This window comes from Triticum aestivum, chromosome 6B, assembly GCF_018294505.1.
Source record: "Triticum aestivum cultivar Chinese Spring chromosome 6B, IWGSC CS RefSeq v2.1, whole genome shotgun sequence".
Lineage (NCBI taxonomy): Eukaryota > Viridiplantae > Streptophyta > Magnoliopsida > Poales > Poaceae > Triticum > Triticum aestivum.
In genome coordinates this window covers 729,580,217-729,603,828 of record NC_057810.1, presented here as the reverse complement: position 1 = coordinate 729,603,828, position 23,612 = coordinate 729,580,217, and the positions used below count along the sequence as shown (strand labels likewise).

Genomic DNA, 23,612 nt, shown 5'->3' with positions numbered 1-23,612 from the left:
TTGTTGCTAGGCGGCATGCAAGGGGGAGACTGAGCCATCTGCTCCTTTTCCCATTTATAACTTTTAGGAGATCGGCTAGAGATGCTCTTAGGATTAATTCTTTGAACTAATTTTTTTAAATTATTATATCTTTTTGTGGACAGGACTAGAGTTGCTCTAAGCTAGAGAAAAGCTTCAGCAAACAGCCGCAAGAGAGCCCTGTGAGAAGTACAACACGTGATATGCTATATTTTGAGATATCCATCTTGTGAGAAAAGAGGGAGATAGAGTGAGAGGACAAGGCAGATGCGTTGTGCAGAAGAACTTGTAGAAGAAGAACTTGGGTATAAGGACGTTGTCTGGTGGAGAATATTTTTAGATAGAAGGGGCCACACGGCCCCACATTAATTTTTATGGTAGGATGTCTCTGGTGGAGAATGGATGTACCTTAATTGCTAGATGCATGCACACACGGTTATACCAAAGGAATATTTCTAACTAATTCGATGTTGCTTCAGTGACAATAACAAGTAGGATCCATCTGTGATGAACATTTATCTGGCTGTGGTTTAACCTTGTTCTTCGTTTTAATGTGACAGTCCAATTTATTCGTTCGAAACACCAAACTTGAAGCCTTTTATATATTTTTCTTCTTCGTAGTACTATGTTTTTTATGTTTCTGTATTTTCTGATCATGTGTTTCAAATGAGTCCTTGCTCTATGATGTATTAACTATCATGGGTCCTTGCAATCAGACCCTTATAAGAAATAGAAATACATTTAAAATTTTGGGGATGTGAAGTCTTCTTCCTCCCGCATCCAATGGATGGGGTGCCGTGAGCATAACTCAATGCCATCTCTGGGTGTCCACCTCGATGGAGTAATTTCTTTTACCCTGGAAGCTTATAGAAGCAACTGCTAGAAAGTCGTAGATGCATACCAGAAGACGTCGCTGGCCGCGATAAGGGAGGCAAATCACCGTCCCGCAAAAAAAAACCGATATTGACGTGTAGAAACTTTGAAGACCACAAAAACCTGCTGAATCAAGACAGGTCCATTGAAAACCTATGCCGACTGGACTCCGGAAGACCCGCCGGAGACACAGCTCCACACCCTCTGCCGGCAATAAACACATCAAAGGAACGTGGGCAATGTCGTTGCTTCACCGCTTCAAACCAAACACGAAGACTCTCTAAAGATGAACTGAAAGAAATGACCCATGCCGCTGTACGACAGGTCCGCGATGTGACGTCAGGCTCGCCACCATCTAGAAGGATGCACTGGCAGCCACTTCTTGATGATTCGGCCTGGCCGGACAAACCAATGAAGAACTCCATGTTGGATCCCTCCGGCCGCCGCCAGCTTCACCAATGCCCTTGTTGCCATTGCCTGGAGAAGACCGCCGCTTGGGTACACATCTCCTTCGCCATCCAATAGCAACCATCCAACGCCTTCACAACAACCTCCTTCATCCGGAGCTCCCTGCCGGCGGTGGCGTGAGGGTTTGATGACGGGTTGGCGGTTGGGGTTACACGGTCGCCCGCGTCGTCGACTCTTCTAAAAAATGGTTCTTTTTTTTAACACAGTACAGACTCAGACACTTATACATACGCATATACACTCACCCCTATGAATGCACGCACGCACACCCTAACTCTATGAGCATTTGGAGAGACTGAGTCGGTACATCATCTTGAGATTGACAAAGTCGCCATTGACGCCTTCGTAATCGACGGGTACATCTCGTTCCACTAAACGCACATCGCAGAAAGGCCTAAAATAAATTCAGAAAAATAATGCGAGCATCAGTGTCAAGTCTAAGACTTGAACCCTGGTGGGATGGGGATACCACGGTCCCTCTAACCATTCAAAATCTACCGGCTGCGAACCAATCTGTGGTTGGATGGTTAGAGGGACTCTGGTATCCCCAGCCCACCAGGGTTCAAATCCTAGTACTCGCATTTATTCCGGGATTTATTTCAGGTTTTCCGGTGATGCGCATTCAGTGGGAGGAGACGTTCTCGTCGACGACGAGGTGCCTAAGGTGACTTCGTAAATTTCAAGATGATATGCCGGCTCAGTCTTTCGGAGGTGCTCATAGGGGTAGGGTGTGCGCATGTGCGTTCATAGGGATGAGTGTATGCGCGTGTATATGAGCGCTTGTGTCTGTACTGATGTTAAAAAAAAATCTACTCTCTGGATACTAACAGACAGGATATGGTTTGCATATAGGAGTTTGTACAGCTGGGTGTATGTACCGATGTGGTTTGTTTAAGAAAAAGGCCCCTCATTGATCGCCCCTAATTAATTCATATACTAAACTACTCCCTTTGAGAAGTGACAGGCCATAAATAAATCCCTTGAGCGGTGCTATGATACTTCTCTACGCCTTCTCATCTAGAGAGCTCATCTAGAGAGAGAAGAGAAGGAGAAACACACACACACACAGAGAGAGAGAGAGAGAGAGAGAGAGAGAGAGAGAGTTTGAGGGGGGGATGATGGAGGGTGCTGTGGTAAGCGCTTCCATGGGTGTGATTGGCCCGCTCCTGGCGGAGATCAGCATCTTGTGTGCGCGCTTGCCCGATGGCCGCCCAAAACGGGAGATGGAGTTCTTCGAGGAGAAACTGAGGAGCATCCAAGAGATGGTGTCCTCCCTCCACGCCGTGAAGATGTCGCACATGGTGGAAGAGGACACGCTGCTGAAGAAGATGTGGGCGAAGCAAGCGAGGGAGATCGCCTACGACACGCAAGACTTGGTCGACCTCTTCACGCACGGCGACGGTGATGGCGACAGCGCCGGGGTTATGCCCAAAAAGACTGCTGGGCGTGTCAAGATGCTAAAGAGGTTCAGAAGGCGCCCCAAGAAGCCCATATCAGATCTTGAGATGGTCAACAAGATCCAAGAGCTTAAGGTTCGTATGGCGGAAGTGATTGAGCGGCACAAGAGGTTCAAGATCGGCATGGAGCCCAGCTTCCCCCCAGAACAAGACATACCCAGTTGGCGCCCAGCTATGTCCATAGATGCTCATTTGTCGGCACTCTATGCCGGGGGGGACGGACTTGTTGGTATCGATGGCCCCAGGGACGAGCTCACGGCTCTGCTCATGGTCATGGATGACAAGCAACAATTGAAGGTGGTCTCTGTTCTGGGTCCTGAAGGTATAGGAAAGACTACACTTACCAAAGAGGTATTTAACGATATTCAAGGAAAATTTGATTGCTCCGCTTTTGTGTCAATGTCCCAAAACACAAGCATTCAGGAGATTCTTCAAGCTCTTGGATCACAGCTCAGTGCCCAACAAGGTGCCAGCATAGAGGCATGCCAAGAGGAGCGACTCACGCATAAGCTCATACAAGTACTCAAGGCCAAGAGGTTCATCTCTGTCCATCAACATGCAATTACTCTGTTTCTATACAAAATTACTGTGTTATGTTCCAGCTCATATCAGTTGCTACCGCGTTGTGCACATTTGTCCTTTGTTGTTTATGAAGGAAATCCACAAGTAGTTCGTTAATTTTGAGTCTACTCATTCAAATTAAACTAGTAGTACTACCTCTGTACACTAGTATAAGACGTTTTTGTAGTTCAATTTGAACTGCAAAAATGCCTTACATTAGTTTACAGAGGGAGTTGTAATTAAGCTGCTTCAGTCTGAAATTCATCTGCCCATCAATATGAGATTATTCTGGTTTAGTCAAAAGTAGTATGTCATGTTCATTGCTACTCTGTTTTAGAAAAAAAGAGAGAGGATATTTTATACATTCTGGTATGTTGGATGCATACATGTAGTCTTGTATCTGAAAATAGGCTCGATACGTACAGGAATTACACAGTGCTTCTCTCTAGAATGTGTTGACTAAATGTTGATTCTTAAACCGCATGACAGGTACTTTGTCGTGCTCGACGGTGTGTGGAGCACACGTGCATGGAGATTGATCAGATGTGCCTTGCCTGGAAATAATCTTGGCAGTCGAATATTGATGACGACATGCATCGATGACATAGCTATGTCATGTTGCTCAACTGCTGCAGACTCGATATATCGAATGAAATATCTTCCGGAAGTAGAAGGAACAAGATTATTCATGGAGAGAACATTTGGCCTTGAAAAGCAGTGGCCTTATTCCTTAGAAGAAATTGGTACTGAAATGCTGAGAAAATGTGGTGGGTGGCCAATCTTAATCCTCACCATAGCTAGTTTGCTGGCCAGCAAGTCAAGTTCAGAAGAGCAATGGAAAGTGATACAAGGTTTTATTGATTTAGCACTTGAGGGTCACCTCAAAAAGAAAGGTTTAGCACCTGAGGAGAGCCAGGCCCACAGTTGCGACAGTTTTCAAGGAGTGAAAAATATATTGTACATCTGTTATAATGACCTTCCCCAGCAGTTGAAGACATGCTTACTGTATCTATGCTTGTATCCGGAAGGCTATATCATCAGCAGAAACAAATTAGTAAGAAGATGGATAGGTGAAGGCTTCATCGGCATGAGAAGTGAACATGACAACTTGGAAGAAGTAGGGCAGCGCTATTTCAATGAACTTATTAACAGGGGGATGGTCCAACCTGTGGGAATCCAGTATGATGGTCGAGCTGAAGCCTGTCAAGTCCATAATTTGATACTTAGTCTAATTGAATCCATATCTGCTGAAGAAAACTTTGGTATGTTGGTTGATGGAAAGGCTCAAGAATTCCGCACAACAGACAAGGTCCGACGGTTATCTCTCAACTACCATGGTCAAAAACATTTTCCAATTCCATCAACCATATCTGCTTCTCCCATCCGCTCACTCACAGTTTTTGGGTCTGCTCAAAGTGCACCGATCCTTTCAAATAATCAAGCGTTACGGGTGTTAGATTTGGATGTTCAGGGAGATCCATGTAAAAACTATCTTGGAACTATAGGGAGCCTTTTTCAGTTGAAGTATTTGGGACTCCAAATGAGTGGAGTTGTTGAGCTTCCTGAACAGATAGGGGAACTGCAGTTTCTTGAGACTCTTGATCTTACCAAGACTTCCATCAGAAGGCTGCCAACAAGCATTCTTGGCTTATGGCGTTTGGTATATTTACTTGTCTGTAATGTGGAATTGCCAGATGGAGTTGGCGACATGCAGTCTCTGGAGGAGCTTTCAGGGATTCAAGTTAACACCACCAACTCAACAAATTCACTGTTGGGTGTGGGACAGTTGACTAAACTGAGGATTGTCCAACTAATATGGTCCATTTCCGATGTGTGCGGTGATATTAAAGGATATGAGGATAATCTACTCTTGTCGCTGAAGGAACTATCCAAGCTCCAATCTCTAAGCATCGAAAGCAAATATGGTTCTTCTCTCAGTTTCTTGGATTCTTGGTCACCTCATCCTCAGTCTCTTCAGAAACTCTATTTGAGCGGAGGATATTATTTCCCCAGAATTCCAGAGAGGATAATCTCGCTTGTCAACCTTGATTTCCTCGACATCAGGGTTTATCAAGTGGAAGAGGAAATGATGAATGTTTTGGGATCCCTGCCAGCTCTGTTAGTTCTCAGCATATCATCGCAGGTTGCAGCCGCAGAACAAAGGATAGTGGTTCAGCCCGGGTTGTTCCACTGTCTGACGAAATTTACACTCACTTGCTTGAATAGTTGGACAGGGTTGGTAACCGAACCAGAGGCTCTGCCGAAGCTAGCAAGGCTTGGGCTTCTGTGCTACGTGCAGGGACAGAGAGATCCTGTGTTTGGTGATTATGGCATCAAGTATCTCAGTTCTCTCAAAAATCTCCATGTTGAGATCACCTTGGGGGACGCAGGGATTTGGGAGGTTGCCACAAGATCCTCTAACATTCCGCCGCCACAAGTTCAAATATCGGACGGACATAATATGGTGGAGGAAGAGGAAATCATCGAAGCGGTGGAGTCCTTGTCTACACACATTGAAGAAGGTAAGAATAATTGATTCATATTTAAGCCCTATTCTTTTCAATACATAAAAAGAAATGGAATGGGTGTCAAGGCTAATATATAGTTCTTGTCTTAGTTTACTGAACAAGGACTACAAGTGTATCATTCATAGCTAAATTTGCGTGTGTAGTGCTTGACCAAGGGATATGATGGTCAAAGATATAGGTTGGAGTTGGATACATGTATTTGACGAGTTGATCCAAATTACACAAATATTTTTTTTGGCGGAATAAATTGTACAAATATTGTGTATTCATGTTTCTGTAGGAATATATTCTGTATTTATGTTGCATCATAAAATGTAGGCTATTTTTTGTGGATTAGAACGTGCATTATTTGCCACATTATGCACTCTGTTAGCCAAACAATTTGCAATGGTTATAGAGTATTGCAGAACACCTTTTTCTCACTTTCTTCCTATTAGCTATAGAGAGTAATCATAGGGGGGCTGCTGGAGTTGCCATTCCACAACTAACCAAATAAAACAGCTACGTTTGTGAACTTGCCATCATGGGTGTGTCTAATTATTGTGATGTTGTTGTAAAGAATCTACTATAGCATATTCGCCACTGCTAAATGCTAATTATGGCATTATTTGTTTCTATGAACTTCTGAAAGTCGAAAGCAACGCTTTATTTCTCGGCTGATACAGGTTTTACATTTCTGACAAGTGTTGGTCAAATTTCTTACCTGCAGAATCTACTATCTACAAAGATGCTCAAATGGACCCGCAACATATTGTGGGGGTGGATGTGGAAATGGATTCCCAATCTTCACAGAAAGGCACAGCAGAAGGTAAGATGGGTTCCTTAGCATATGAGGTTACAAATGTGGGAAGAGAGCATGGTGGTAGTTTAATTACAATGACTGGATGCAACATTAACCAACTACTCGCGATTGTTGCAACTGTGCAGAGTATAAAGCTGAGGCAGGGAGCGTCTCCACCTGTGATGGCATGTCTCCAAGAATCCATCCACACAAACTTGCATCAGCGAGCTCTAAGCTAACTTTCCACAACCGTGAAAGCATGGAGGTGGCTTTGGTGAGTGTGACAACTGGGGCCATAAAACTCGTCCTAGAGAAGCTAACCGCCCTTCTCGGCGACGAGTACAAGCGTTTCAAGGGTGTGCGCAAGGAGATCAAGTCCCTCACTAGCGAGCTCATTGCCATGGAGGCTTTACTCCTGAAGTTGTCAGAGGAGGAGGATCCTGATGTGCAAGATAAATTTTGGATGAATGAGTTGCGGGAGCTGTCCTATGATATGGAGGATGGCATCGACGACTTCATGCAAAGTGTCGATGACAATGACGTAAAGCCAGCTGGCTTTATTGAGAAGATCAAAACCTCACTAGGGAAGTTGGGAAAGATGAAGGCTCATCGTCGGATTGGAAAAGAGATCCATGATATGAAGAAACAAATCATCAATGTGGGTGAGTGGAATGCAAGTTACAAGAGTGGTGAGACCTTCCCCAAGACCATCAATGCGACCATTGACCCTAGAGCTCTTGCTATCTTCGAGCATGCATCAAAACTCGTTGGAATTGATAAACCAAAGTCTGAGATAATCAAGTTGTTAACGGAAGAGGTTGCCCATGCACCAGTGAAAGAACAACAACCGAAGATAGTCTCCATTGTTGGATCTGGAGGTATGGGAAAGACAACTCTTGCAAACCAAGTGTATCAAAATTTCAAAGGACAATACGAGTGCAGGGCTTTCATATCGGTGTCACGAAATGCAGACATGATCAATATCTTGAGAACCATTCTCAGTCAACTGGCTAAAAATAATTATGGTAGTACAGATGTGGGGAGTATACAACAACTCATCAGCAAGATCAATGATTTCCTAGCGGACAAAAGGTGCATGCTATCTTTATCTTTTCTTTTCCCTTTTACTTGAAACTTGAATTTATACAAAATATTATTTTGACATGTCATAGGAAGACTATACTAGTGGAATTTGTTGAACAGTTCCATGACATACTATGTTTATATTGTTTTCCCTATATCATGTTAGAAAAAATTGATTTTCAAATGTTTGTAGTAATAAAGACTGGGTTGATGTTTTAAACAAGAAGAGAAATAGAACGGATAGAGTAATGAATGTGTTCTGGTTTAAATAAAAACCATCTGCTTTGCATGAAAATCGCCCAATTTGTTCAAATCCTATTTGAAATTTAAGCGGACATGGTTGGCTGGCCGACTACCATATCACTATCCGTAGATGTGTCCAGACCGTTCACGGATAGACGCCGTGTCCGTTTTAGAGGTTCACGTTGGAGATTCCCTAATGTCCTTCTCCTTTGATATTCTACGTTCTTCAAGACATAGCTACTCCGTTTGTTGACTAATATATGGCATAAGTTTGTGTCAGAAGTAGAGCCCCGTAACCTGCCCTCAGTATTTTATGTGTGGAAAAAGTCCATTGCCTCACACTACTGACAACTTGGCTCACTTTTTTGTCCTACTAATTCTCCCTGAGCTCTTTTAACATCCTGTACTATAATTTCTGGTGCAATTACCTCACGAACTACTTTAGACCGTGGTTTTGACGATACAAACAAAATGTCTGCGTTTTGCCACAGACTAACAAAAAAATAAACACATACAAATTAACGTGGAAGGTAAGTAGCAACCTGAACATATCCCTAGCCTACACACCATTCACTGCTAGAAGGGATACTTTCATTCTTCCTTTTCTCATTCTCCCTACATCTTATAATCCTAACCTCTTCGCCAACCCGTCCCGTTGGTGCCAACCAGCACAACGTCAACATCAGTGCGTTCATCAGCGATGCCATCTCTTCTTCCTTGTTCTTCGCCAATTTTATTTCTCGTTCCTATTTATATCCTAGAATAATCTTTCTTTCTTTTTCTCTCTCTTTATTTCTTGGAACACTCTTCCCTTCTCCGTATCATGGACCACCTAGCCACTTTAGTTCCTTTTTTCCTCTTACTTCTTGGAAGACTCTTCCCTTCTACAACACCATGAACCATCTGGCCAATGTAGCGTCGTTTTGATATGTTTTCTTCCCCCAAGTGCTCAGCTTGCTACACTTACTCGTTTTCTTCCTCAGAAAATTTCTACTCGTCCTCCTCTTCCTCAGACTTCAACAATCTGTCAGGTAATATGCGGAAGCAACCGGAGACATTGAGCCAGATGGTTCATGTAACTAAATATATTTAGATTTTTCTAAATATTCTAATAATTTAGCATGTGATTGGACGTCCATAATTTGTGTATTATTACGCCTTTGCCCCATTGATAATTAATGAAACTAAATTTCTCATTAAAACTATGATGGAAATTGTCATACCCCATAAATCAAAGTGGGGAAACATGTGGGGCAACACTGTTTGACAAATACGCCTGAGGAAACAAGAAACAAATGATGTTTTAGACCATGTAGTGCAATTTTAAATACGTTCATATTGCATGTGTCAGACCAAGCATACATTTTATTGTATCTCAACCACACATCCATCATCCATTAATGGACCAGATTGCATGTATGTTATATCACATCAAATTCATGTATTTACTAATTAATTTTAATCATCTCAAGACTCCACAACACCTTAATGGGAAACATTGGACCTTAATTAGGAAATAAATAATCACATCATATACCACGTAACTGAAAAAACACATCAGCCCTAATTTCCGTAACACCTTAATTAGGAATCATTGAATCTTTTCTTTACTAGAAAAAAATTGGCACAACATATATCACATAGCTGAAAAAACACACCGGACGAAAATCACATGTCCACACGTCTCACCATCGTAACTGCTGCTCCAAAACTGCCTCCACTCAGGTAAAAAAAACTTCCTGTGCACCGTAACCCCTTGCTCGTGCCGCTACCAACGAACATGCGTTGTTGGCTCGCCATGCCTACCCGGATCTCCCCGGTCACATGCCACTCCCGACTCGACAAGTCGCACCATTCTCCATCCAGCAAAATATATCAAACAACATCAATATAAAAAACTCAAAAGGGCATATCCAATTAGTGTCGGCCATCGGACAATTATCAATACGACGACCTTGATTGCTCCATGAGAGCTCAACATGTTTAGCATTAAATGAATTGCATACCATATATAACATCAATGCACTCACATAATTAACACGTAATTGATGTCCCACCCAAGGTTTTGGATCCCGAGTCAACTTTTTTTCTAGTGGGGCAACAGAATTCGCCGTTACCACAATTTTTTGAATGAGATTTGAAAACCAAATTTGAATTCAATTTTATTAACATACTATAGATTATCACTGGACTGCTTTTCGTCAACAATCACATTATTGCGCTCTGGTTAGATCACATCTATAGTTTACTTTCCTTTGAGTGTTCGAATCCCGGCATGACCATACTTTTTTGCTAACCTCCCTTTTCTACACTCATCAAAAAAGGTGCAAAAATAAGCAGGGACGAACCACAAACCTGCAACTACACGAATCGATACTGAAGCCCGTGTTTACCACCACACCAGCACTAGCAATGCATTTATGGGAGTTCCCGCTATATTTAACCATATCTGTAATGTTTAAATTCAAACGTTTCAAAATAATTTGATTTTTTTTCTTGGTACATAGATTTCTCGTGTGTCAACGAGAAACGCAGATACCGCCCGATATCTGAATATTTCGCTGGGTACCCAAAACCATGGTCCTACCTAATATAAGCATGTATGAAATTAATTTCCTCTCCTTTTGTTTGTCTTTTAGGAAAGTGATCTCACCTATATGGTGTGATTTCGGAATTCTTAATTACCTATTATTTATGTGATTGAATTGAATTGGTACATGCCAACTCCTTTTTTAGTGTGAGAAAAAAAACCAGCATGGAGGGGTGGTGGTGGTGGTGGGAGATGGATGTGAAAATAAACAATGGAGACAAAAATAAACCGTGCGTACTGAACTACCAACTCCTTTTTTAGAAGTAGAGATAGATGGTGGTTCTGTAGGAATGTGATCCACGTCACCATTGTTTTCACCTGAAGACTGCCACGTGTCACCTTTTTTTCACCTCCACATCTCCCTTCTATGGGCATCTTTCCCTTCCAGACCAGATCCACAATGCTTCCATTCGCTCTTCTTCCTCTCATGTCTCATCCCGCCAACTCAATGCCGCAATGCTCTCTTGAGATCTGCTCCGATGAGGGCCTCAGCTACTATTTTGGCCCTACAAAGCCATGCACCTCCGGCGATTTAGCCATCCAAAATAAGTAAAATTATAATCTATGAGGTTCACTAAGCCAATTTTTAAATGAAAAGCATGGCCAAATCAATAGTCTAGGAGGTTAAGCCTACAATTTTACTATATATTGTATATGTGTAATTTACTCTATTTTGGCTTTAATCACTCAATCTGTGCGTCCACACCCAGGTTCTTGCCTTGGTTGCTAATGAACACCTAATCGACGCCCCGTTGACAAAAAATATGTATATATGATTATTCATCTTTTGATCCATATCTCGCCTTTCAACATAATTGTACAGTATTGTTCTATTTCATGGTCACGCCTCTTGTTTAAACAATTGCTTACCCCATTGCGCTCAGTAGTGCGCCAAACTAATAGGCGAGCACAACCAATTAAGTCTGTATCATATGCCCTTTTGGCACTTGTGTTTATCCTCTTCTTGTTGTTAATATTAAAGTGTTCGGTTTATTCCGTATCTGTGTACATAGTACACTCTTTATTTCAAAGTATGCTAATATTTATTTGTCCATGTACAGGTATTTTGTTGTTGTTGATGATATATGGGACATGGATACATGGGATATTATTAAGTGTGTATTCCCTACTACAAGTTCTAGCGGTAGAATAATCACAACTACTCGTATAAATGATGTCGCTCATTTCTGCTGTTCATCCTTCAATGGCCATGTTTATAATATAAGGCCTCTTGACATGGGGCACTCAAGGCAGTTATTTCACAGAAGATTATTTAAGTCTGATAAATATTGTCCTTCATACCTTCAAGAAATTTCTGAGCAGATATTGAGAAAATGTTGTGGCTCACCTCTGGCGATCATTGCGATATCTGGTTTGTTGGCTAACTCAGAAAAAACAGTGGATCTATGGGATCAAGTGAATGGTTCAATTGGTCATGCACTTGAAGGGAATTCTAGCGTCGAAGGAATGATGAAGATATTATCACTTAGTTATTTTGATCTGCCTCCTTATTTAAAAACTTGCCTCTTATATCTCAGCATTTATCTAGAAGATTCTACTATTGAGAAGGAGGGCCTTATAAGAAGATGGATTGCTGAAGGATTCATTCATAGAGAAGGCAGGTACACGTCATATGAGTTAGGAAAAAGATGTTTCAATGAACTACTCAATAGAGGTTTGATCCAACCTGAGAAGATAGATAACTATGGCAAGGTTAATAGTTGTCGAGTTCATGACACAATTCTTGATTTCATCATGTCCAAGTCTACGGAAGAGAACTTCGTTACATTACCTGTTGTTCCCATTCTAAGAATTGGGGACCAAAGCAAAGTTGTTCGTCGACTCTGTCTACAAGGTGTGAAAGGAGGAGATTCAACAGTACTGACAACAGGTCTAATGTTGTCCCATGTCCGATCACTTGTTGTGGCTAGAGGTCTTGTGGAAATCCCTTCATTGGAGGAGTTCAGACATCTGCATGTTCTTGACTTTAGCAACCAATTATTGAAAGAGCACGATCTTCAAAATATAATGAGGTTATTCCAGCTGAGGTACCTGAACCTCAAAGGTACAAAAATAAGAAAGCTGCCAGAACAAATCGGGTGTTTAGGGTGCTTAGAGATACTGGACCTAAGAGACACTTTTGTGAAGGTATTGCCCGTGTCTATTATTAATCTCGGGAAATTGAGGCATCTACTTGTTGATCATGTTAAATTTCCTAATGGTATTGCAAAGATGCAAGCATTGGAGACGTTGGAGTATGTGAAGGTCCCGATTCAGCCCTTTGACTTCTTGTACGGCCTTGGCCAACTAAAGAATTTGAGGAAATTGGGGCTTAACCTTCGTTTTGTGGTTGATTCTGATAGTGACACCGAGGATATGGATGTGGTTTGGGAGGACCGCATCAAAGCTTTCACCTCTACCCTGTGTAAGCTAGGAACCCAGAACCTTCGCTCTCTCCTTATTGTGTCGGGGAAGAGCCTTTTACGAGAACCTTTGTGCATGCCTACCCTGGAGAAACTTATTACCCAGTATTCAACCGTCCCGCGGGTTCCGGAGTGGGTTAGCTCTCTTAGAGACCTCAAACAGCTGCGGATTCATGTGGGGGTAGTCAAGCCGGATGATCTCTGCATCCTTGGAGCTTTACCCAGTCTGCTCATTCTGCATCTGGAGGAAGAAACGGAGTCAAACGACCAGCTCATAATCAATGCTGAAGTTGGGTTCCCAATCTTGAAGATTTTTATTTATGTTGCAATTGTTTGCCCAGAAGATGTGATATTTACAGCAGGATCCATGCCTAAGCTAGAGAAACTCGCGCTTAAATGTTTGCGTGCAGTTGAAGCCGACTATCTGGACTTTGGAATCCAGAACCTCCCCTGCCTCAGTACTGTCAAAGTAGAGGTCCCGTATGATTCTCTTCAAGCCGTGAAGACTGCCATGGAGAGAGCAGCCAGTGCACATCCCAACCACCCTACTATTGTCACAGAATATGGAAGGGCGAGTAGTAGTAGGATTAGGACTTGTAGCCGACTAGGTTAGCTTGTATTGGTCCTAGCTACTATATATACCTAAGGTATACCCCTGTAAACTTGTACCGTGAGTTAAAAGCAATAAAGAAACGCACAATACGTGCGTCTGGCCATCAGATCGATTCTTTGTGTTGTGCTTGTTACGTGAGATAGCTAGATCGATTTGGAACGCTTCCGGCTAGAAGTGCTCATACGTACTAGTACTAGTAGACTATCAGGCAAAGGATTGATTACTAGCTGAAGGCTAGCTTTGCTACGGTGCATCTCGGGGTAAAGCACTTCATCGACTTAGTCAGCGAGCTCCGTTCATCATCGTCGTTCGTCGTCGGTCATTGCGTGTTGCCGGAAAATACTTGGCGACGCAGTCTGGGCAAACAATCGGTATCAGAGCAAGATTGATCTTCTAGTAACGAGAGAACATGTCGGACGATGAGAAGGACAAGACCAAGCAGATGGCAGAGTACTCTGGTGCGGCTAAAGTAATTGCTGCTCCGGTGAGATGGAGTATCCACAATTAGAGCATGGGAAGTTCGTGGTGTGGGCGCTCGAAGCCAATGAGCTCTAGGAAGCCGTCGACCCCGTCGGCAACGAGTACTTGAAGGTTGGTGCCTTGTATCGGAAGGATCGCCAGACTATGACGGCCATCTGCTCGGTGATGCCGATGGACGTGCAACAACATCTAATCTCGAAGACATCAGTGAAGGAGGCGTGGGACACGCTCAATGCATTGCATCTAGGGTACTCGCATGTGCGCGAGGTGAACTTGCAAACTTTGCTGAAAAGTTACGAGAATTTGAGGATGGGCGAGGATGAGATGGTGGACACCTTTGCAGCAAGTGTCGCAACGATGGTAAACGAGATTCGCGGTCTCGAAGAGAAGTTGGAAGACGTCTATGTGGTCCGGTGTTTCCTACGTCACTAATAGAAAATAGTGCATCAGTCTTTGTTCCAGAGGGCCTTTAGTCCCGGTTCTGTAACCGGGACAAACCGATCGGGACTAATGCTCGTCACTTTTACTCCTGGTTGGCTTATGAACTATGACTAAATTAAAGGAGCTCCACGTGTCCACCGTGGGGCACCCAGGCAGGAGGACCTTTAGTCCCGGTTGGTAACACCGACCGGGACTAAAAGGTAGCCACGGGTCAGCAGCTGCCAGGCGCGGTTTTTTTTAAAGGAGGTGTTTAGGGGCTTGGAGGGTTTAGGTGTTTTCATATTGTGTTTCCCTTTCATTTTTTGTGTTTACCCTTCAATTATTTTACATTTAGGGTTTCATTTTTATTTAATGTTTTCCATTTAACTCGACCCTAGCTACTACATATAGCAATGAAGGGACCATTACACAAGATCGTCATGAATATATATAGAGAGAAGTGACCTCTCTTTCGCCGTGCTTGGTTGAACAACAAGTTTCGTATATCTATCCGATGCTACTACATATATACAATATAATATCTCTTACGATCCCTGACATCATCCACCAAAATCCATTTGCCCTTCCTAATGGTATTCTCCTTCTTTAGGTATGACGTGGTCAACAAAGAATCCCGCCAATTCCTCTTGAATTCCTCATATGCGATCATGTGGTAGGAGTTCGTTCCGGTTCTCCCATATCTAATTTAAAGAAGGGGGTCAATACATGTATATATGAATGAAAGTCAACACAACTGATGAATAAAGAAAAATTGTGAATATTGTTTACGTACTTCAAATTATTCGTCAGAGAAGCCCCGCTCAGAGGTCGAGTAGCGAATGAACTCATAGTATCAACATAAATTATTCGCGGGTGCCTGCCACAAGCCCTTTACGATAATAGAGTTCAATCAAAATGATAATCAAGCATGATAATGGTATTGATGAAACTAGAATTAATGAGAGATGCGCAGAACTAGCTAGTACTGCTTACTTTGGGGTGTGTAAATCACAACACCTTCTTCAGACCCGGAACCATTCTGGTGAACTTCTTCCAAACCCTGTCCGGCAAAGAAAATGATTACTTGATATCAAGAAACGAATGAAATTGCCGATATGGTACGATAATGATTGAACTTACTTATGGAGCACTTCACACATGTCCTCTCACAGCTTAGGCTCTTTACGTCTCGAGTCTAAGATAGTTACTACTCCCCCGTCAAGCTTAATGTATAGAAGAATAAAGTGAATGCGGCACACACATAACTCATCAATTACAGTACTTAACCTCGAGTAAGCGAAACCTAATATGCACAAGACAGTGACACTCACCTGAAGTTGTAAGGAAAGAGTATTTCCCTTTTGTTTTGATGTCGAAGGAACACGTCGAGCAAGTTTTCCTTAGTAACATTGGCTCTGTTTTGTACCGTCCATTCGTTTACGGTATTTGGGCTAATGAACCCGATGTCACAGATTTGTCCTGTCTTGCATTCGACGATCTTTAATCTGCATAATATAGCGAGGATAATTATATATACGTGCAATGAGTGAGCTAAGCTAGAAACTTAATTACAGAAATAATACTTACGGACACTAGCAAGTCATGAGAGTTTTGTCGAGGGTGTCTTGATTGAGTAACTGAAATAATTCCACAAATTCAATAAGCATCAGGTCGACTCCAATGAAGTCGTGCTCATCTTTAATTCCCAGCAACAGACTGTCGGTCCCATCCTTGTTGCAGGTTTCCAAGTACCAGTCATGCAATCTTCGCAACATCATTGGTAGATGCAGGAGCTGATCAGGTTTGACGAAAGGCTTCCCGTGCTCATATCTGGAGGGCGCTACTACCTAAGCCATTTCAAACTGTACACCATCACCCACATAATCACCAAGAGTGGTACCCGGCGCTAGCCCTGGATGATTAGTGATATTGCTAGACACCTTGAGCGGGGCACGATTGCTTCTCCTGTTCACCGAGTTGGGGATTTTTTCCCGCTTTCTCTTGCAGCACTGGTAGTAATTCCCAATCGCCGTGCTTCATCATATGTCCCTTTAATACAACGATCATAGTGTGATTGCGGCGGAGGTGGTGGTGGTCGCTTAAGGGCATCTAGAGTGCTCCCTGCTTTAACCGGATCTGTTATTTCCTCCGGAGGTGGATGTTTCTGTTCAAATGGGCCTACACTTCGGTAGGCACGATGTCCTTGGTTTCCTCGTCAGGCCTCTCATATGGTAAGTTTGGAGGAGCCCTAAGGCTTGGACCAGCTCTGAATTTCTTGCCCGTTGTACTGCTAGCCGTCGTAGCGGTGGCACCTCTCTTCCACTATTGCTGAGGCGACAGAGTCCGCTGACGCGCTAGAAGAGGCGGAGTCCACTGACGCGTCGGAGATAGCTGAGGCGGAAGAGGACTCTGATGGGGGGCCTACTCCGCCGAAGTCCGCTGAGGCGACGGAGATAGCTCACATGCCGAAGACGACTCAGGCAGGTGACGACTGAGCTTGACTATGAGGAGTCTGCCGAGGGGCCTCCTCCAGCTGAGTCTGCTGAGGCGGCGTCTAGTTTGGAAGCTTGATGTTCTCATTTCTCCATAGATAGGTAGTCCTTAAGGTATTTTCCAGAAAAAACTCCCCTTCACCTGTAGGGTAGTCAAGCTCCAGCCCTCAAATCCGTCCATTATTTCATCCACCCCGACAACAGCAAAGCCATGTCGAATCGGACGGTAATGGAAAGTTCCGTCAGCTCGAGGAGGTAATACATAGCCGACAGCTACCTTCAAGGTCAGGTTATGTCATTTCTCCATTAGCACACAATGTTCATTCTCCATGATACCATCCACGGGGTAGTGAGGAGCCGTGATACCAGGCTGAACGAGCTTCATGGAAGCCATGATGCTTCTGCGCTGAGATGGTGGGGTAGCTTCAGGGACAATATCCAATGAAGGCTCTTCATTCCGCTGAGATGGTCGACCCGTAGCTCGCTGCCTCTCAAGTTCCTGTAATTTCGCTAATCTTTCATTGATCTTCGGCGTTTCGCTCCATTCCTCTTTCTTCTTTCTCTCTCAGCTTCTATAACCAGTGCTGTTGGGAAACCCATGCACCCGCGGACTAATCGAGTTACTTTCCACTAACCAACAAATTTGCCAAGGGCAATTTCATTCTAACATGTCTATAATTATGTTCCTTGGTGACCGTGCCAAAAATAATACACCTTACATAAAGGAATGGAGGGAGTACTACGTAATCAGTAATAAAGAATCACCCTCTCTAATTGCATGCACTCACATTTATCTTTCCTCCATACCATCGATTGAAGTGAGATTTAGTTGCCTTTTATTGGGCCGCAAGTTATTTAGTTTCTCCTAATTAAGTTGCTAACTACCAAATTAGTTTAGGGTATTTTCGTCCAAAGTTCTCCTCAATTATGTGCTTTGATAACTGTGCAGAAAAATAATACTCTGTACATCTTAAATAAAGGAATGGAGTATTTGTGATGTTTTTGTTAATCTTAAAATCTAAAGTATTGCAAGGTGAGATATGTACATACATTTACTGCAGGTGGCCCTGGATGGCAAAAACACAGCAGAATTTCTTGTGCCAGCCCAAAACGCGGAGCAGTGGTTAATCAAGATTGAAGACAGCTTCTTCTTCCGCGAGCTGGAGAATAGGCCTTCGCCACGAGAGCTGCAGCGTCGGGATCTGGAGGCCACACGCTGGGCCGGCTCTCCTACTGGGGATCCTCTCACTCTCCTCAGGATCTCCTCCGATGAGGTGCTATAGGGCAAACGGTATTGAGATTTCGAGCACAGGTGTGAAAAAACAAACAGAGTCAACGAGAATAGGGATGGGGTGGGGTGGTGGGGAGGGAGATATCTCGATTGTTTCGTTTTGAGAGAATTTCATATCTAGTAAATGAGCACGTGCAATGCACGTTGATATTAGGAAGAAAATCAACTGCACGTTGATATTAGGTAGGATATCAATTACGTGTTAATTATGAGATTAATATAGATGTTGATATTTGGTATGATATCAATTGCACGCTCAACATGTTGAGAGATCACCATTGAAGCAATCTAGGTCGTTGGATTGGCATGATTTGATGACCGAGATTAGTTGGATCCGCCCCTTTGTGTCTTTTTTTATTGGTGTAGATAGATTTTTTCAGAAATAACTAAGTAGCATGGTGGCCCGCGACATGGGCCGGCAACTTCTTTGTTATCCCCGGTATTTATTTATTTGATTTGAAAAATAGGGTTGGGCTCTCAACCCACTTGTATTAACTAGAACAGAAAACGCGTGGCCGGTGTTCACAAGACAGATTAGATCGGAACGGAGTTCTGCGTCCTCCCCACATAGTTGAAGGGATGATGATGGCAAAGCCTCCACCTCGCCTCCCATATCCACGCGCTGCCATGGCCTCAATGCGGCCTTGGGTGCGGTGCCGCCAATACCGAGGATAGTGGGCCTAGGAAAGGTCCATGGCTCCATGCCTTCAACCGCACAATTCATTGACATGTGCTTCGTGTCAAGCAGAAACACAGATGTGTTTCCCAAAAAAGTGAAGCAGTCTGAAGTACAGTTGCGCTTCTATGCGTCCTCAAAAGTGAAGCACAGTTGTGTTTCTGTACGAAACATAAAAACTGCGATTCTGTGCTTTCAAAAAAAGTGAAGCACATATGTGCTTCCACCTGAAGTACAACTGTGGTTTGCTTCTGCAAAAATGAAGCACGGGTATGCTCCGGCGTGAAGTACACATCCTACGAAAGCACAAGTTAATGTTCTTTGTAGCACGGGTTAGTACAGTTGGAAAGCCTAGGCTATTACTTGTTGGATGTATATATTAGGCTGAAAAAAATAGTTTGTCAAAACCTATCAACTTATGATATAGTTTCAAAGACCTCAACGCAAGAAACGCAATGACAAAAAGGGTTCATGATTTGGACACGCGATTCAAGGGATAAAACATTTTGAAGAATAAATCTACAAAACAAACGTCTGTGCCTCTTCACTAATGATTTCGCTGCAGGTGTCAGTGACTCAAGAGACCAAGTCTGTACACTTGGTAGATATGCATATGATGCTGATGCTGCACCATATGATGCTGATGCACATCTGATGAAACTCCCGCCTGCTTGCCTAGAAAACAAGAGAAACTTTCTAACACATCTGATGCTGATGCAGCACCCGAAGATGTCAGTTTATTCTTCCCCATGATATCATTGAAGGGCAGAAAGCCTGTCTTACTCGATGACAGCGCATGGGTCGGTCAAGTTTTACATAGGATACGACAACGTGCACGGTCAAGTGGACAGATGTGCAAGTATATTATAAGCCAGAGAAACTCCGCCTTACGACCAATAACTGCCACTGGCTTGTTCATTTTATTCAAATAATATATTCCCTCTGTTTTCAATTATTAAATGTTCTAGACTATTTTTTCCTAAATCGAATGTATATAGATGCATTTTAGTGTGTTTGTTCAATCATTTGTATCTAGTCTATATCAAAATATTTAAAACATCTTATAATCACCATAGAGCTAGTATGTTTCAATTTTCTAGAGTTGATATGGATGTTAGCGCTATACGTCTACCTAACGCCAACACCAGCAACCTTCCGTTGGAATGCATATGTAGAGCTGCGAAATAGACAAGCAACTCCATCTTATTTCTGGCTACTGTTGTCTATTTCCTTTTGTCGACAACAAAGGGTTTCTTTTGGACTAGTGCTCACGCACTCCATCTTATTTTACTAGCAAATTCATTGCAACTTGTTCTATCATATCAACAGAAAAGTACGACAACAGATAAGTTCGACGACAACTTGCAGTCTTGGTAGTAAGCATGCATGATTAGGCTGGCCATAATGGGGGTATCATAGTCGGTATCATGCACTCAGGAATAGCAAACATGATGATGTGACAGAGAATTAAAGAAGAGAAAGAGAGGGTTAGAGTAACATAGGTAGATACCGTAACATAATAAATCCTATACTACTTTGTGTCATGCATGGCCATAAATAATGTCATCTGTGATACTACTCTATGATACTATGCACTATGAAGGTAGTATCATACACTAGTATCATATGCATGATACTAGTATATGATACTCCCCACTATGAATAGCCTTAGGCATGCATGCACATGACACGGATCTAGAGGACTTAACATTGTGACAGCTTTTGCCTTGGTTAACTAATCATCTGAGGCCAACAACCGATAAAAGTTACATGAGTCCCAACATAGATCATTCACCTGATAACAAACGATTAAAAAAATCATTCACCTGGTAACAGAACAACATAGATCAATCGAAATAAAACAGACATGATCTCAATAAACATTGTGACAGCTTTTGCCTTGGTTAACTAATCATCTTGGACTTGGTCGTTTCCCCCTCTATTTTCGCTTCTAGATTTCAATTCGACGGGTTTTGGCTTTTAGTGGACGGGTTCTTTCATTTGGTTACGATGAAGATCATGTCTCTTCTGAGCGCGAGAGTCAGATCTTCGGCCCTATGGATGACTGGCATTTTTTCTCTTACCACCTTCGGAATTTCCTTAGGGGTTGGGGTTGCAATCATGCGGCTGCTGCCCTCTGGGCTTTCGGCTGCTGGCTGGCAACACCGGTACGAGCTTGAGGGCTCACTTATGCAACTACACCAGCAGGCTGAAATTTACTGGAAGCAACGAGGTACAATCATCTCGATTCTTAAAGGCAATTCCCCAAAGACGTATTTTTTTGCTATTGTGAATGGCCGTCGTCGCAGGTGCTCTATTGTTAGCTTGCTCGTTGATGGTGCAAGGATTGCTGACCCACACCTGATCATGGACCACATTTTCAATTTCTGCCCTTCCCTATTAGCTGCCAGACCAGCCTCGGGTTTCATTTTATCCCCTTCCCTTTGGGCCCAGGACAGACGGGTTTCAGACGACGAGAATGTGGCCCTTTTGATCCCCCTCTCTATTGAGGAAATTGAGCTGGCCATTAACTCGGCCAATGTTAATTCGACGTCGGGCCTGGACCGTTTCTCGATCCCTTTAAGAATTTTTGGCCCTCTCTCCGCTCCTTGGTTTGTAGGATCATCCAAGGTTTCTGGCTTGGCACTGTTGAGATTTCACGTTTGAACTATGCTGTCCTCACCCTTATGCCCAAAGTTAAGGGTGCTGATTCCATCTCGCAGTTCCGTCCCATTGCCTTGATTAATAATTTTGCAAAGTGCCTGCTAAAGGTATGGCGACTAGGCTGAGTCCCGTTGCTCATCGCATCATTAGCCCTTCCCAATTTTCTTTCATCAAAGGAAGATTTATTCTAGATGGCATTCTCAGCTTGCATGAGATTGTTCATGATCTTAGGAAGAGGGATACCAGGGCTACTATTCATAAGCTTGACTCTGAGAAGGCATACGACTCGGTTAATTGGGATTTTCTCCACCACATGCTTCTTACCAAGGGTTTTGACCCCGCAATTGTTCATAGACTTATGCAGCTTGTTTCAAGTGGCCACACATCGGTGGTTGTCAATGGATGAGTCAGAAAATTCTTTGCCAATGGTCGTGGCCTCGGGCAAGGGGACTCGGCCTCCCCCATTCTGTTTAATTTTGTTGCTGATGCTTTATCTTGTATGCCTGATCGGGCAGCCTCGACCAGTCATATATCCCCCGTTATTTCTCACTTCCTACCTCAGGGGATCACTCATCTCCAGTATGCGGATGATACGATCATTTTAGTGGAGCTGAATGATTCCTCTATTGCTAATCTTAAGTTCATCCTTCTCTGTTTCGAAGCCTTGTCGGGGCCCAAAATCAACTTCTCTAAGAGCGAGGTTATTGTTACAGGAGTCAATGAGGCCGAAGCATTGTGTGTTTCCCAGCTACTCAATTGTTCTAGGGGGGGGGGGGGCTGGGCTTTCCCTTCAAATATTTGGGTCTCCCTATTTCCCCTTCCGTTTAACTTCACCACTGATTAATTTTTCCTTGTATCTCTTTATCCTCTATGGTAGATCATCTCCACCATCTCCCCAATTAACTCACCTGCCTATTGATTGTTTGATTTCAAGATCGATCCTTTCACGTTAAAAAACAACTAGTATTGTCATGGAATTGTCACGTCAAATGTCCTAGCGTAAGGACTTAGGTGTGGAGCCATCACAACGTGGTTAGCTTGAAGGGGTCAAATGGGACAAGGGACACGGAGAGTTATACTGGTTCGGACCCTCGCGGTGGAGGTAATAGTCTAATCCAGTGTAGGGTGGTTATTGCTTGGGTTTCGATTACCAGGAGCGAATATGCTTGACCTAGTTCTCGATCTCTTCTTTTTCTGCCCTAACTCGCCGTCGGGTCGTCCCTTTATATACACAGGTTGATGCCCGACGGCTTACAGAGTCCTGGCCGGCTCATAGACAACGTGTCCGGCTCGGTGACTAACTAAACCTGCCTTACAATATAAGTTATTCATATGGCGGTTCATCCTCTTGGGCCCTAAGTCGCCTCTGGGTCTTGGGCCGTCAGCGGGCTTGCTATGACCCGCCACCTTCATGGATAATCGCGAGTTGTATGACCCGGCCCCTCCTGGGCGGTTCATACCCAGTAGTTATATACCCAACAAGTATGGTGGCCTGCGACATGCGCCAACAACTTCTTTGTTATCTCCTGGTATTGTTTTCTTTATAGAAGGGGAGGAGGGGGTGGCCCTCACCCACTTTTATTTCATTAAAGAGATACAAATAGCTAGGAAACGCATCATTACAAAGCGCTCGATCACAACTTGAGAGTATCTACGACTGGATCAACCCTTAGATAGTCCATATGGCTTGGTTCCCTGTGGTGGAATCAGCCTAATGGGGTTCAAGTCCTGAACTTGGTGCTCACATTTTTCTGGAACCAACACACAATGTTCAAATCCAATCAACAATAGGCTGAATGTCTCCCCCCCCCCTAAGTTTCTTATAGTGGAGTGGTACCCTTAGATACTTGAAAGGGAAATCACCAATTTTGCAACACAAGAACTGGGCAAAAGAATTAGCTAACTCCTCACTCACATTAATAGTATGGAAGCCAGAAGTATGGGTAGTTAG

The 23,612-nt window shown here is 43.3% G+C and overlaps 1 protein-coding gene across 1 annotated transcript; it reads left to right on the top strand.

The window, feature by feature from the left end:
• The first annotated feature begins 2,485 nt into the window (after positions 1-2,485).
• On the top strand, positions 2,486-13,685 carry LOC123135279 (uncharacterized). The gene is made up of 5 exons (XM_044554332.1): positions 2,486-3,352; positions 3,867-5,899; positions 6,615-6,713; positions 6,833-7,778; positions 11,664-13,685. The coding sequence occupies exons 1-5, from the start codon at positions 2,505-2,507 to the stop codon at positions 13,636-13,638; spliced, it is 5,901 nt and encodes a 1,966-aa protein (XP_044410267.1). The 5' UTR covers positions 2,486-2,504; the 3' UTR covers positions 13,639-13,685.
• The last annotated feature ends 9,927 nt before the right edge of the window (positions 13,686-23,612 follow it).

Bases quoted from the DNA above. Each gene is read 5' to 3' on its own strand.
- LOC123135279 (XM_044554332.1), top strand. From the start codon at position 2,505: ATGGGTGTGATTGGCCCGCTCCTGGCGGAGATCAGCATCTTGTGTGCG. The intron at 3,353-3,866 runs GTTCATCTCTGT...ACCGCATGACAG, and splicing joins CAAGTACTCAAGGCCAAGAG to GTACTTTGTCGTGCTCGACG. The intron at 5,900-6,614 runs GTAAGAATAATT...TCTTACCTGCAG, and splicing joins GTCTACACACATTGAAGAAG to AATCTACTATCTACAAAGAT.